Below are 13,473 nucleotides of genomic sequence, written 5' to 3' on the forward strand. Positions count from 1 at the left end.
CTTCTGAAGTTTATGTGGGGCCTAAGAAGACCATTATATGCTGTGTATTACATTAGTGGTGACATTGGTGGTGGTAGCAAATAGTGTGACAAATTGAGCATGGCAAATAAAACTACAACGTTCCAATCACAGTAAAAAGATCTCAACACATCGAAGCTCATTTAATGTACTCACCTCTACAATGCCATGACTGATGGTGCCATACTGTTTCTTGCGTAACATCACTAAACTGATGACAACTATCATGGCTACGGCAACTGCAATCACTAAAAGGCCAATCAGAGCACTGCCACTTAAACTGAAGTTGCCACGCGTGGCCCCAGTGTCCTGAAAAAAGACAAGGGTTTATAACAAGACTGTGGCCCTTTTCACTGGGTCAAATCTTTTAATTATTGTTAAAAGCAAATATATATGGATGGATAAAATTCCAAGTAAATAGTACACAAGATAAACAGAATCTGGGTTTTGCCCATAATTTTTTTTTAAATGTTGCAATTAATTACTTAGAAACCACATATGTTGTTGGCAGGAATGTATGTAGTACAGTCGGCCCTCCATATCCGCAGGGGTTTGGTTCAGGGACCCCCCACGGATACCAAATTCCACAGATGCTCAAGTGCCGTATATAAAATGGCATAGTATTTGCATATAACCTACGCACATCCTCCCGTATACTTTAAATCATCTCTAGATTACTTATAATACCTAACACAATGTAAATGCTATGAAAATAGTTGTTATACTGTATTGTTTAGGGAATAATGACAAGAAAAAAAGACTGTATATGTTCAGTACAGACGCAACCATCATAGCTCTTCCGCGCACCCCGAGCAGCGAGAGTGGCGAAAAGCGAAAATAGTGTTCAGCGTCTGTTTTGCAGCGAGCCGTTGTAAAGGCAGCGCGCACCCCGAGCAGCGAGAGTGGCGAAAAGCAAAAATAGCGTTCAGCGTCTGTTTTGCAGCGAGCCGTTGTAAAGGCAGCGCGCACCCTGAGCAGCGAGAGTGGCGAAAAGCGAATATAGCGTTCGGCGTTTGTTTTGCAGCGAGCCGCTGTAAAGGCAGCACGCACCCTGAGCAGTGAGAGTGGCGAAAAGCGAATATAGTGTTTTCTCTCAGCAAGACAAACACTCAGCATCAAGCCGCTGTAGCTTTGAACTGTGTGAGATTTTCGGTACGATTGACAACGCTGCAATGATTGCAGAAAAGTATGACTTTAATTTTGAAAGGGCAGATAGGTTTAGGGCAGGTTTGCAGGATGTTTCGAGTGCTTACAAAGAACTGTATGATAGAAAAATGCGTGAACCTTCCAGTGTGCTCGCTGTCTTTCCGATTCTCGTCTACACTGTGCATACATTATTTCTACTTTATATAGGCTGTGTATTTATCATATCATTCCTGCTTTTACTATATGTTAGTGTTATTTTAGGTTTTATGTGTTATTTGGTATGATTTGGTAGGTTATTTTTTGGGTCTGGGACGCTCAAAAATTTTCCCCATATAAATTCATGGTAATTACTTCTTCGCTTTACGCCATTTCAGCTTATGAAAGGTTTTATAGGAACACCCTACTTTCGGATAGCAGGGAAACCTGTACAATGGAAATGCTATGTAAATAGTTGTTACACTGTGTTGTTTAGGGAATAAGAAGAAAGAGAACTTCCGGGGGACTTTTTTCCGATCCTGATCCGTGGCTGGTTGAATCTGTGGATGCGGAACCCGTGGATACAGAGGGCTAATTGTACTAAAATTATTAGCTTATAAAGCATAAGATTTATCTGATTACATTAAAAGGTTTAGTAAGAAAAGTATGGTTTAAAGAATCACAAGATAAACTCCTGAATCTGTTTTTAAGTGATTTAAGGTAAACCATCTTTTGGGAGACTGTCCATACCATGTCATTTTCTCCTCCACTGACTCGTTCTGCATTGAAAATCATTTCTTTCACATCAAATCTCTCATCGAACACCTATAAGAGCATGGAGCAGAAATTAAAATTAAATTTTGTATTTTCCCTTTTGTTAATTCTTCCTTTGAAAATGGAAAGATGTAGGCTACCCAATTCAAAAACCCAATCCATACTTGAGTTTAATTGTGATTGATATTTAACCTTTTAACCACCTCATTTCAAAGCCTTTAAGTTACTTGCCACACAAAACTCTAACAAATTCAGTTTTAAATTTTCAATTGACACCCACCATTGACCTCCACAAATTGTTTCCTTTGGAGGAAACAGAGACCAGAGTTCCACTTATAACAATCAAAGTTCCAGAGTTTTATTATGATGAAACTGAAATTCAGGCAACCAATGGGGAGCTACCGAAGAACAAAGAGCATGTTGGGGCCTCAGCATCATCATTCAATCACAAAACACAGCAAAGGAAGTTACTTAACTCACGAGAACATAAGAATTATGATTAGATGTTGGTCATCTGGTCCCTCAAACTTACTTGGCAATTCATCAAGCTCATGGTTGATCTTCTATCTTGGCACCATTTTCCTGCACGGCTCATATATCCCTCAATTCCCTTAATGTCCAGAAATCACTTGGTCTCCCTTTGGAATTAACCTGATGAATGAGCTTCTACAGTCCTTCTGAGTAGATTATTCTGAAGATTCACTACCCTGAGAGAAATTTCTTCTCATCTCAGTCTTAAAATGCCTACGCCTTAATTCTGAGACTGTGACCACTGGCTCAGGACTCATCAGTCAGGAGAAACTCCTTTCTTGCATCCACAATGTGGAGCTCTATAGGAAATATTTCAATGAGACCACCACTCATTCTTCTGAACCCTGAAGAATAAAGGCCCAATCTACTTAGTCTTTCCTCTCTCAGCAAATCTGGCATCCTTGGCCCCAGTCTAGGGAATCTTCATTGCACCACACACAATATGCTGGAGGAACTCAGCAGGAGAGGCAAGAGAGAAGCCAGAATGGAAAAAGAGAGAAGGGGGAGGGGGAGAAATTACCAGAAATTAGAGAAATCGATGTTGATGCTGTCAGGTTGGAGTGTACCCACCTGCAGGGGGCAGTAGAAGAAATATGGACCAACATGTTGGAATGGGAATGGGAAATAGATTTAAAATGGGTGGCCACCGGGGAAATTCCATCTTTTGCGGTGGATGGAGCAAAGGTCAGCCACCCAATCTACTTTGAGTCTCACTGGTGTCGAGGAGGCCACACCGGGATATAATAGTTGATGCCGACAGATTTGCAGTTGAAGTGTTGCCTCACCTCAAAGGACTGTTTGGGACTCTGAAAGGTGGTGAGAATGGAGATATTGGAGTAGGTGTAACATTAGTCCTGCTTGGTAAGTGACTGCAAGGAGATCAGTGGGGAGGGTCGAGTGGACAAGGAAGTCATGTTGAGAACGATCTCCGCAGAAAAGAGATAGTGAGAGGGAGGTAAAGACAATGAGAACTCCATCCCTGTTATGGTGAAGGGATGATTGGTTGAGAGCAAAAGTCCAAGAAATGAAGGAGAAGCAGGTGAGGGCAGCATCGATGGTAGAGGAAGGGAAACCCTGTTCTTTGAAGGAGGAACACCTCTCTGATGTTCTGGAATGGACAGCCTAAACTTGAGAACAGATGTGGCGATGACAGAGGAACTGAGAAAAGGGAATAGAATTTTTACAAGTGACAGGGTGTGAAGAAGTGTAATCAAGATACCTGTTAGTCTGTAGGTTTATAAAAGGTATCAGTGGACAGTCTGTCTCCAAAGATGTTGACAAAGTGAACAAGAAAGGAGCTGAGAGGTGTCAGAGATGGACCAGATAAATTTGAAGGCAGGGCGGAAGTTGGAGGCAAGATTGATGAAATTGATGAGTCCAGCATGGGTGTTGGAAGCAGGCACCAATGCAGTCATCGATGTAGCATAGAAAGAGTTGGGGAGCAGAAGGCTTATGGATGTACTCAAATATACACAACAGAAATTTGTCCCAGTGACCATAAGACCACAAGACATAGGAGCAGAATTAGGCCATTCAGCCTATCGAATCTGCTCTGCCATTCCATCATGGCTGATCCCAGATACACCTGCCATCTCGCCATATCCTTTGATGCCCTGACTGATCAGGAAACTATCAACTTCTTGGGCTTACAGAAGCAATGTGGAAGATTGTAACATTGGGACAGGGAGCTTGTGGTCTCCTGCTCTCATTCACAGGAGTGACCTCTCTCTCTTCCTTGCTGGTGAGAGAGAGCCTGTCTGAGTCAGTGAAGTGCTGGGTTATGGACTGTAGTTTTTGATGGACTCCAGATCAAGGTCTCTTTCGGTGTTTTTGCTATAGTTCACATGGTGGTGCATGGGGGAAGGGTCGATGCTTTTGCTGCTGTTTGTGCATGGGGGGAGGGCTTTTGGGTTCTAATGTCACTATCATTCATTCTTTGGGGTTTCTTGTTTTGTGTATGTCTCTGTGAAAAGTAAGATTTTCAGGTTTTATACTGTATATATTCTTTGATATTAAACTGAACCACTCTGAACCCTTCGGAGATACTTGCTCAATTCTTTGCTTCCCACCTTCTTTGCAGCAGAAAACAAAATTGTTTTCTTTCTTCCTTAATTCTGATCAAAGGTCTTCAACCCGAAATATTAACGCTTTGTTTCTTTCCACAGATGGATAAATCCCCAGGACCTGACAGGGTATTCCCTCAGACCTTGAAGGAGACTAGTGTTGAAATTGCAGGGGCCCTGGTAAAAATATTTAAAATGTCGCTGTCTACAGGTGAAGTGCCGGAGGATTGGAGAATTGCTCATGTTGTTCCGTAGTTTAAAAAAGGATCAAAAAGTAATCCGGGAAATTATAGGCCGGTGAGTTTAACATTGGTAGTAACTAAGTTATTGGAGGGAGTACTAAGAGACAGAATCTACAAGCATTTGGATAGACAGGGACTTACTAGGGAGAATCAACATGGCTTTGTGCGTGGTAGGTCATGTTTGAACAATCTATTGGAGTTTTTCGAGGAGGTTACCAGGAAAGTGGATGAAGGGAAGGCAGTGAATATTGTCTACATGGACTTCAGTAAGGCCTTTGACAAGGTCCCGCATGGGAGGTTAGTTAGGAAAATTCAGTCGCTAGGTATACATGGAGAGGTGGTAAATTGGATCAGACATTGGCTCAATGGAAGAAGCTAAAGATTGGTAGTAGAGAATTGCTTCTCCGAGTGGAGGCCTGTGACTAGTGCTGTGCCACAGGGATCAGTGCTGGGTCCATTGTTATTTGTCATCTATATCAATGATCTGGATGATAATGTGGTAAATTGGATCAGCAAATTTGCTGATGATACAAAGATTGGAAGTGTAGTGGACAGTGAGGAAAGTTTTCAAAGCTTGCAAAGGGACTTGGACCAGCTGGAAAAATGGGCTGAAAAATGGCAGATGGAGTTTAATACAGACAAGTGTGAGGTATTTCACTTTGGAAGGACAAACCAAGGTAGAACATACAGGGTTAATGGTAAGGCACTGAGGAGTGCAGTGGAACAGAAGGATCTGGGAATACAGATACAAAATTCCCTAAAAGTGTCGTCACAGGTAGATAGGGTCGTAAAGAGAGCTTTTGGTACATTGGCCTTTATTAATCGAAGTATTGAGTATAAGAGCTGGAATGTTATGATGAGGTTGTATAAGGCATTGGTGAGGCCGAATCTGGAGTATTGTGTTCAGTTTTGGTCACCAAATTACAGGAAGGATATAAATAAGGTTGAAAGAGTGCAGAGAAGGTTTACAAGGATGTTGCCGGGACTTGAGAAACTCAGTTACAGAGAAAGGTTGAATAGGTTAGGACTTTATTCCCTGGAGGGTAGAAGAATGAGGGGAGATTTGATAGAGGTATATAAAATTATGATGGGTATAGGTAGAGTGAATGCAAGCAGGCTTTTTCCACTGAGGCAAGGGGAGAAAAAAAACTAGAGGACATGGGTTAAGGGTGAGGGGGGGGAAAGTTTAAAGGGAACATTAGTGGGGGCTTCTTCACACAGAGAGTGGTGGGAGTGTGGAATGAGCTGCCAGATGAGGTGGTAAATGTGGGTTCTTTTTTAACATTTAAGAATAAATTGGACAGATACATGGATGGGAGGTGTATGGAGGGATATGGTCCATGTGCAGGTCAGTGGGACAAGGCAGAAAATGGTTCGGCATAGCCAAGAAGGGCCTAAAGGCCTGTTTCTGTGCTGTAGTTTTTCTGTGGTTTCTAGGTGCTGCCCAACTGCCTTAGCTTTTCCAACATTTTCAGTTTTTATTTCATATTTCCAGTATCTATATTTGTTTGTTCACACACATAACCTCATCTATTTCTTAAAAAATTCAAGCTCATAAGGATCAGACAGCATATTTTAATGAATTTGCTCCATACCACATTCTCATTAATGATGTTCTTATTGTTGCCAACTGCATTTTCATCAGGTGCCAGGCCATCAGGGTCAATCATTCCAGAACCTGTTCAGATTACAAATAGTCTTATTATATGTGCACAGGCTAAATACGAAAGAAAATTGAACAGTATTTATCAAATGCGCTATAAAATGGAGCTTTAATATACATTTATAAATTTGAGTCAGATGGTGCCTGAAATAACATTCTTCTCAGTCAACATCTATCAGCTTTGGATACTTGCACTTAAAAATGTTTCATAGTTAACATAACTATATTATGAAGTGCTACAAGAATTGATCTGGGAAGACCCAATAGAAGATTATGAGAGGAACAGACAATGTAGACAGTCATAATCTTTCTTCCACGGTAGGAATGACAAATACTAGACAACAAGCATTTGAGATGAGAAAAGTTTTTAATCTTACATAGAGCAGTAGGTACCTGGAACAGGCTGCTGAGACAAGTGGTGGTAGCAGATACCACAGTCGTCATTGACAATGAATATGCAGGGAATGGACGGAGATAAATCATGTAAAGACATAAGAGAATCATCTTAATTTGGCATCTTGTTCATTGCAGATATTTTGTAGAAAGGGGCCTGTTCCTGCATCATACTGTTCTATGTACTATGCAAGTTTGCCAACAGACAATTGGTAAGTCAATGAACTAATTTGTAATCAGATCCAAGAACAACTAATAATTTGAAAGGCCTGAAGAGTGATGTTGAGAAAAATCCTGTCCATTCCACTCCTACTCTGATCTGCCCGTCTGTGGAGAGTTAACAATGGGCACAGAATGAGGACTCTCATCTAATGGACTTTCAAGGCTGGAATCAATTGAAATAATTGAAAAAAAAATTATCAAATTTGGTGCATGGCCAAGAAATGTAATTGAAGTTCACAGATCAAAGTGCCAAAAATCACGTATCCAACAATTGTCTAACTAAGCTTTAAATTCCAACCATTACACCAAAATAAGTGGCCAGAAGTAAATGTTCTTTTAGTCTGCATTTGGTTTTACCACATCAGTTGCAGACATCCCACCCTGCAAAAAACTCATTTCAGGGCGGTAGCACCACTACCCCCATCCCCTGCAATCCTATATTCCACCCCGCCCCCCCGCCCATCCGGTCAACCTCCAAGGGTGTATTTATACAGGACATTTGATTATTAAAGAAAACAACAATTTATTTGATCACATATTGAAACTATTTACACACATTCCTTGTTGAGTATTTTGTTGGCAGTCTGAATGCTAATAGCTAAATGCTAATGCAAATAGCTTTTCTATTTCTTTTGCAAACTTTCCTTGTACTGTGATGTGGCTTGCTTGGCATTTTTGAGCATTTTGCCGGATGTCTCAACCTCATAGCAGTCTGTGTCAATGAATGTGTTAATCTTGCAAGACATCAGATTCACAAGTGCTTTGTGAGACAGCTGACTTCTGAATTCTGTCTTAATGTGACGCACCATGCTGAATGCCCTTTCTACATCACAATTAGAATTTGGCAGCACCAAAAGCAGCTTCATCAACTGGCAGAGCTCTTTGAATCTCAACTGCCCTGTGCTCACAGATTTTACTTTGGACAGCTTCCCCCAGAACTCATCAACTGGCAAACTTTTGTAGTTTGGCATCAGTCCTTCAAGGTTAGTTGAGACATAATCTAGGACTTCCAAGTGGAGCTGTTCTCTTGCATCTGCCTTGATCACATTTGGAAATCTCTCTGCCAAAGTCAAAATCTGCTCTGGATTCACCTCATCTTGGCTCTCTGTATTGACCACTGACAGATTTTTCAAGATTTGGTCTCTCATTGGGAACTTCTCCAAGATTTTTTGAAAGCACCTGACATAGAATGCTCTGGCATCTTTGAAGAACTGTCTGTCTTGTAAGGGGGATCTCTTGTGCTTCCTCGCTTAGCAACTGCCTCCTTACCAGGTACCCAATAAAAAGTTCTTCATCTGGGTGGTGAATTTCAGGGTTGCTCACACTGCGAGCAACAGAGTCATTATTTTTGACCGCTATTAGGCACTACTTTAGTGTAGTCTGGAGTAAAGTACGTTTTATATTTTCTTTTTTTGGAACACTCTGCCATGGCGCTGCAGGACACTAAACTGAACTGATGGACAATAAAGGAGAGAGAGAGGTCGACTGTAAAGCCCGCCCACGGAGAAAACTGATAGGTCTACTTAGCACAAAGAGACCAATCAGGATGCTCTCTCTCTCACTACGTCTGTCACTCGCTCTCTCTGTCTCTCTCTCTCTCCCTCTCTCTCTCTCTCTCACTCGCTCTCAATAAAATCGATTTCTGGGATATTATATATAATTTGTGGGCATCAAGGAGCCGTTATCAATATGCGGGAGACTCCCGAACTTCCGGGAGAGGTGGGATATCTGCAGTTGTGAAGGCTGAGCATAGACAGGCTATTGTGGAAATAGGCAAGGGAGTCAAAGAGACACGTGACTGGAAGCTAAAGATGGTCTTGTGGACAGAGCAGTTGCTTCGCAGAACAGTGTCAAGTCTTTGCTTGAAAGTGCACATAAAGTGCACCAACTTTATGTAATCTACCAATCAGACTTCATATGTGCAAGTTCCTTTTTCTACTGCTACCAATCCACCTTACTTTGCTCTCCCTTTGTTTACGTTTTCTATTTCGATATACCCATCACCCACTTACACAGTCACTTAAACAGCATGAACACGGGTGGGGAGGGAGGCCTTCAGCCCAAGTGGTCCATGCCAACCAAGATTCCCATCTAGTCCCACTTACACACATTTGGCACATATCCCTCTAAACCTTTCCCATCTATGGACCTGTCGAAATACCTTTTAAATGTTCTTAATGTGCCTATCTCAAACACTTCCTTTGGCAACTTGCTCCATATACAGCAGCTTCTGGCTAATTGAGCTATTGGCTAATTAGGACAACTGTTTATTTGGGACAACTCTGAAAGAACAAAAATTAATCAAGAAAACAGCAGGAATTCCCTTCATTTGAGACACAATGCCGCTGAAGTGGGACAGAAGACTATTGCAGAACAGTTCCTAACTAGCATCAATTGCATGCACTTATGTGGCTATTAGACACTACACCATGCTTAGAGCAAACAGTTTTTAAATAGCATCAGTTGCATATGTTTCGGTTCAAAAAGTTGTGATTTTTTTCACTGATAGTTGACGAAAAATAAGCAATAAAGACAATCCAGAACTATTTTGCTCACTGCGGTTTCAAGCCATCATGCTTGGGAGATGCCAGAAACAGACAGGAGTGAAACAGAAATGATTTCAATGCTTCAACAAGATAGGAACGACAAAGAATTTGAAGGTTACGACAATCATCTTGAATATTACAATGAAAATGAAGATTTGGATGATGCAATAATGAAAAGCATTGTGTGAAGGCAGTTCATTATCTGCACTGATTTTGTTCATTTGCAGTCAATCAAAAGAACATGGCAGCATTCACTGGATGTATTCCTACGTCGATAACTATTAGGAACTAAACACTTTTATACAACTGTAGTCACATTGGCGGGGTTCTAATTTGTTCTGTATTTCACTTAACTACACAACTTGTTACTCAGTTAAACAGTAGTTTGTCTTTTCTTTGAATTATGTTTTAACAATTTCCATGAAACTTCTGCTAAATGTGGCAGCCACTTAATTGGGCCAAAATATACTGGCCCTGATATGTCTCAATTAACCAGAATCCAGTGGATTGACCACTTTGTGTGGGAAATGTTACCCCTCAAGCTCCTATGAAATTTCTCCCCTCTCTCCTTAAACTTATGACTTCTCGTTCTTGATTCCCCAACCCTGGGAAGAAGACAGCATGCATTCACCCATTTATGCTAATTATGATTTTATACATTCCCTATAAGATCACCCCTTACTCTCCGACAACCTGCTCAGCCTCTTTCCATTACTCATGTCCTGGCAACATCCTTGTAAATTTCCCCCGCATTCTTTCCATCTTAATGGTATCTTTCAATGTTCCAAATGTAGCCTCACCAGCAAGATAGCATCCCAACTTCTATATCCACGTCTGTTTCTTCTCCCATGGCTTGCCCTCCCTTTTCCATTCCCTATTTGGTTCCATTGGCCATCATCCCTCCTTTATCTGGTTCCACATCAGTTCCCAGCTTCTGTCTCTACCTTCCCCCTCCCCTCATCCAACCAGCCTCCCCCTGTTCGTTGTTTTCTATTTTCACAGCTGTTTTCACTGAACACCCATCAACCTCTGTTTCTAACCTGCCCCCCACCTTCCTATTATCTCCACTTCACCTGGTTCCATCTATCACCTACCAGCCGCCATCTTATGGTCTCTCTAAACCTTTTATACTAGCCATCTTCCCTTTATACTCTCAGTTGTGATGCAAGGTCACGATTTGAAATGTCAACTCTCCACTTGCCTCCAGATATGCTGCCTGAAGCACTGAGTTCCTGCTGTTTTTCTTTTATATATACCAGAATAAGCACTACTTTATATTGACTGATTTCTGAAGGAAGCATGCCATGGTTTCCACAGTCCAGGAATTTTAGCAATAGATTATCAAGGCTAAAGCTTTGGGATAAGCATGTGTTGAAACATAATTAAATTGGTATGAAGTATGGAGGAATAGCAAGCTTCTACCAAATGTTCACCCAGGAGCACTCTCCCCGTGAGATGACAGGGTTACCCAGAACTGAAGTGGCAATGAACTTTACTGATTGACTAACTGTGCAGTGAACTGGAATACTGATGCATCTGGAATCAAACAACACAGAAAAAGTCGCTCCTGAGCATCATGTACCCAAGTAAATATTTCTGAAGTACTGCGAGACTGCTGACCTCCACAATCCCTCAGGCAGTGTGTTCCATACTTTAAACATCCGGGTGGGAAAAAAATGGCACAACTACAGAGCTACTGCCTCACAGCACCAGAATTAGGGTTCAATCCCGTCCTCAAAAGTGTGTGGAGCTTGTCTGTTTCCTCTCCCAACCCCAACGTGTGTTGGTCATTAGATTAACTGCCCATTGTAAACTGCCCCAACTGGGTAGGTGAATGGTAGGAAAAAGAAAAGAATGTTGTTATTATTTTAATTAGCGTTAGTAGGTGGTTGCCTGTCGGTGCAAGTTGTTTCCATGTTATAGTTAAGACCATGGCATTCTGTGGGTAAAAAGAAAACTTCCTAAATTCCCTCTAAATATGCTATTCCACATCTTAAACCCCTTAGGTGTGGGGGAAAACTATCTAAATATCTACATCTATCTATGCTCCTCATTAACATGGATACTTTAATCAGGCTCCCTCTCAGCCTTCTCTGCTTCAAGGAAAACAAACTTAGCCTGTCCAGTCTCTCCTCATATCTCAGACATTTGCTACAGTGTGACAACCAGAACAGCACATGGTAGCACATGTTGTGACTCAACTGATGCTCTGTTTTGTTGTACCAAACTTCCATGCTCTAATGTTCAATGCTTGGCCAATGAATACAAATATTCTTTATGCCCTCTTAGCCACCTCATCCATCCATGCTGCTACCTTTGGGGATGCCTGGACTTTTACACCAAGATCCAGCTGTTTGCCGCTTCTTTGGGTCTACTATTCATTTTATGTATCCTAGCACTATGCGCTCCTAAAATGTCATACCTCACATTTTACTAGGATTAAGTTTGAACTGCAACTGTTCTGCCCATACCATAATAACTCTGGAACTGAATATCATCATCCTCATTATCAAGTGCACCACCAACTTTATGTAATCTACCGATCAGACTTCATATGTGCATATGGAGATCATAACTGTGAATAACTAACAAGGGCCTCAGCAGTGATCCCTGTGGTACCGAGATGGTCACAGGCTTCCAAACACAAAAATCCTTAACCATTGTCCTCTGCCCCCTATCAACAAATTAATATTGGATCCATTTTGTCAAATTTCCCCAGATCCCAGGGAACTTTGAACCAATTAGACAAAATTGGTCCTCTGGAAGATCAGAATGGTAAATCATAGATGGAGCCAAAAGAGATGGAGGAGATCTTAAATGGATTTTTTGTATCTGCATATACTTAAGAGACAGACACAGAGTCTATAGAAGTGAGGCAAAACGGTATCATCTTCATGGACTCCACAGATTACTGAGGAGGAGGTGTTTGCTGTCTCAAGGCAAATTAGGATGGCAAGTGCAGAAATTGCCAGAGCCCTAGCAGAGATATTTAAATCATCCTTAGCGACAGGAGAGGTACCGGAGAATTAGAGGATAGCCAAGGTCGTTCCACTGCTGAAGAAAGGCTCTAAAAATAAACCAGGAAATAAAATGGCCATGAGCCTGACATCAGTAGTGGGAAAGTTATTAGAAGGTATTCTAAGGAACTGGATGTATGAATATTTGGATAGACATGGACTGATTAAGGACAGTCAGCACGGCTTTGTGTGTGGTAGGTCATGTCTTTTTTTTTGGCGTGTGCGTGCGTGCGCATCTGCGTGCATGCATCCGTGCATGTGCGATGTTGGCGGGACGATGTCTTTTTTTTTTCATGCCTTTACAAGGCGCGGAGCGAGAGAGAGACTGTGTGGCGCGCCACTCCTCACACAGACATTTCGCAGTGTTTTTCCCTTTTATTTTACGAGGTCGAGTTGTGATCTTGACACTCAACCTGGCACGGATGGAAAGCATACTCAGGAGCAGCCCCGACTGGGTTCAAACCCGGAAACCTCCATTCCAGAGTCCGGCGCTGATGTCATTGCGCCACCAGCCGGCCCGGTAGGTCATGTCTAACTAACTTAAGAGTTTTTCAAGGAAGTTACCAGGAAAGTTGCTGAAGGCAAAGCAGTGCATGTAGTCAACATGGATAAGGCATTTGACTAGGTCCCGCACGGTAGGTTGGTTAAGAAGGTTCAGTCACTCAGCAAATTTGCGGATGACACCAAGTCTGGGGGTGTAGTGGACAATGAGGAAGACTATCATGGCTTGCAACGGGATCTGGATCTGCTGGAAAAATGGGCTGAAAAATGGCAGATGGAATTTAATGCAGACAAGTGCGAGGTGTTGCACTTCAGTAGGACCAACCACGGTAGGTCTTACACAGTGAATGGATGGGCACTGAGGAGTGTGGTAGAACAAAG

General features: G+C 41.9%; 1 protein-coding gene across 6 annotated transcripts in view; it reads right to left on the reverse strand.

Annotated features, from left to right (window-relative positions):
- aplp2 (amyloid beta (A4) precursor-like protein 2) overlaps nt 1–13,473 on the reverse strand; it is a 170,007-nt gene that overhangs the window by 5,982 nt on the left and 150,552 nt on the right. For 5 of the 6 annotated variants that reach the window (XM_063038388.1, XM_063038387.1, XM_063038391.1 and 2 more), the window contains 3 exons: nt 6,346–6,428; nt 1,891–1,965; nt 175–327 (listed from right to left, as the gene is read on the reverse strand). In XM_063038388.1, the coding sequence (XP_062894458.1) occupies nt 175–327; nt 1,891–1,965; nt 6,346–6,428 (311 nt within the window). The remainder of the gene's footprint in view (nt 1–174; nt 328–1,890; nt 1,966–6,345; nt 6,429–13,473) is intronic. The other variant, XM_063038392.1, reaches the window with a different exon arrangement.

Source organism: Mobula hypostoma, chromosome X2 (assembly GCF_963921235.1).
Source record: "Mobula hypostoma chromosome X2, sMobHyp1.1, whole genome shotgun sequence".
Lineage (NCBI taxonomy): Eukaryota > Metazoa > Chordata > Chondrichthyes > Myliobatiformes > Myliobatidae > Mobula > Mobula hypostoma.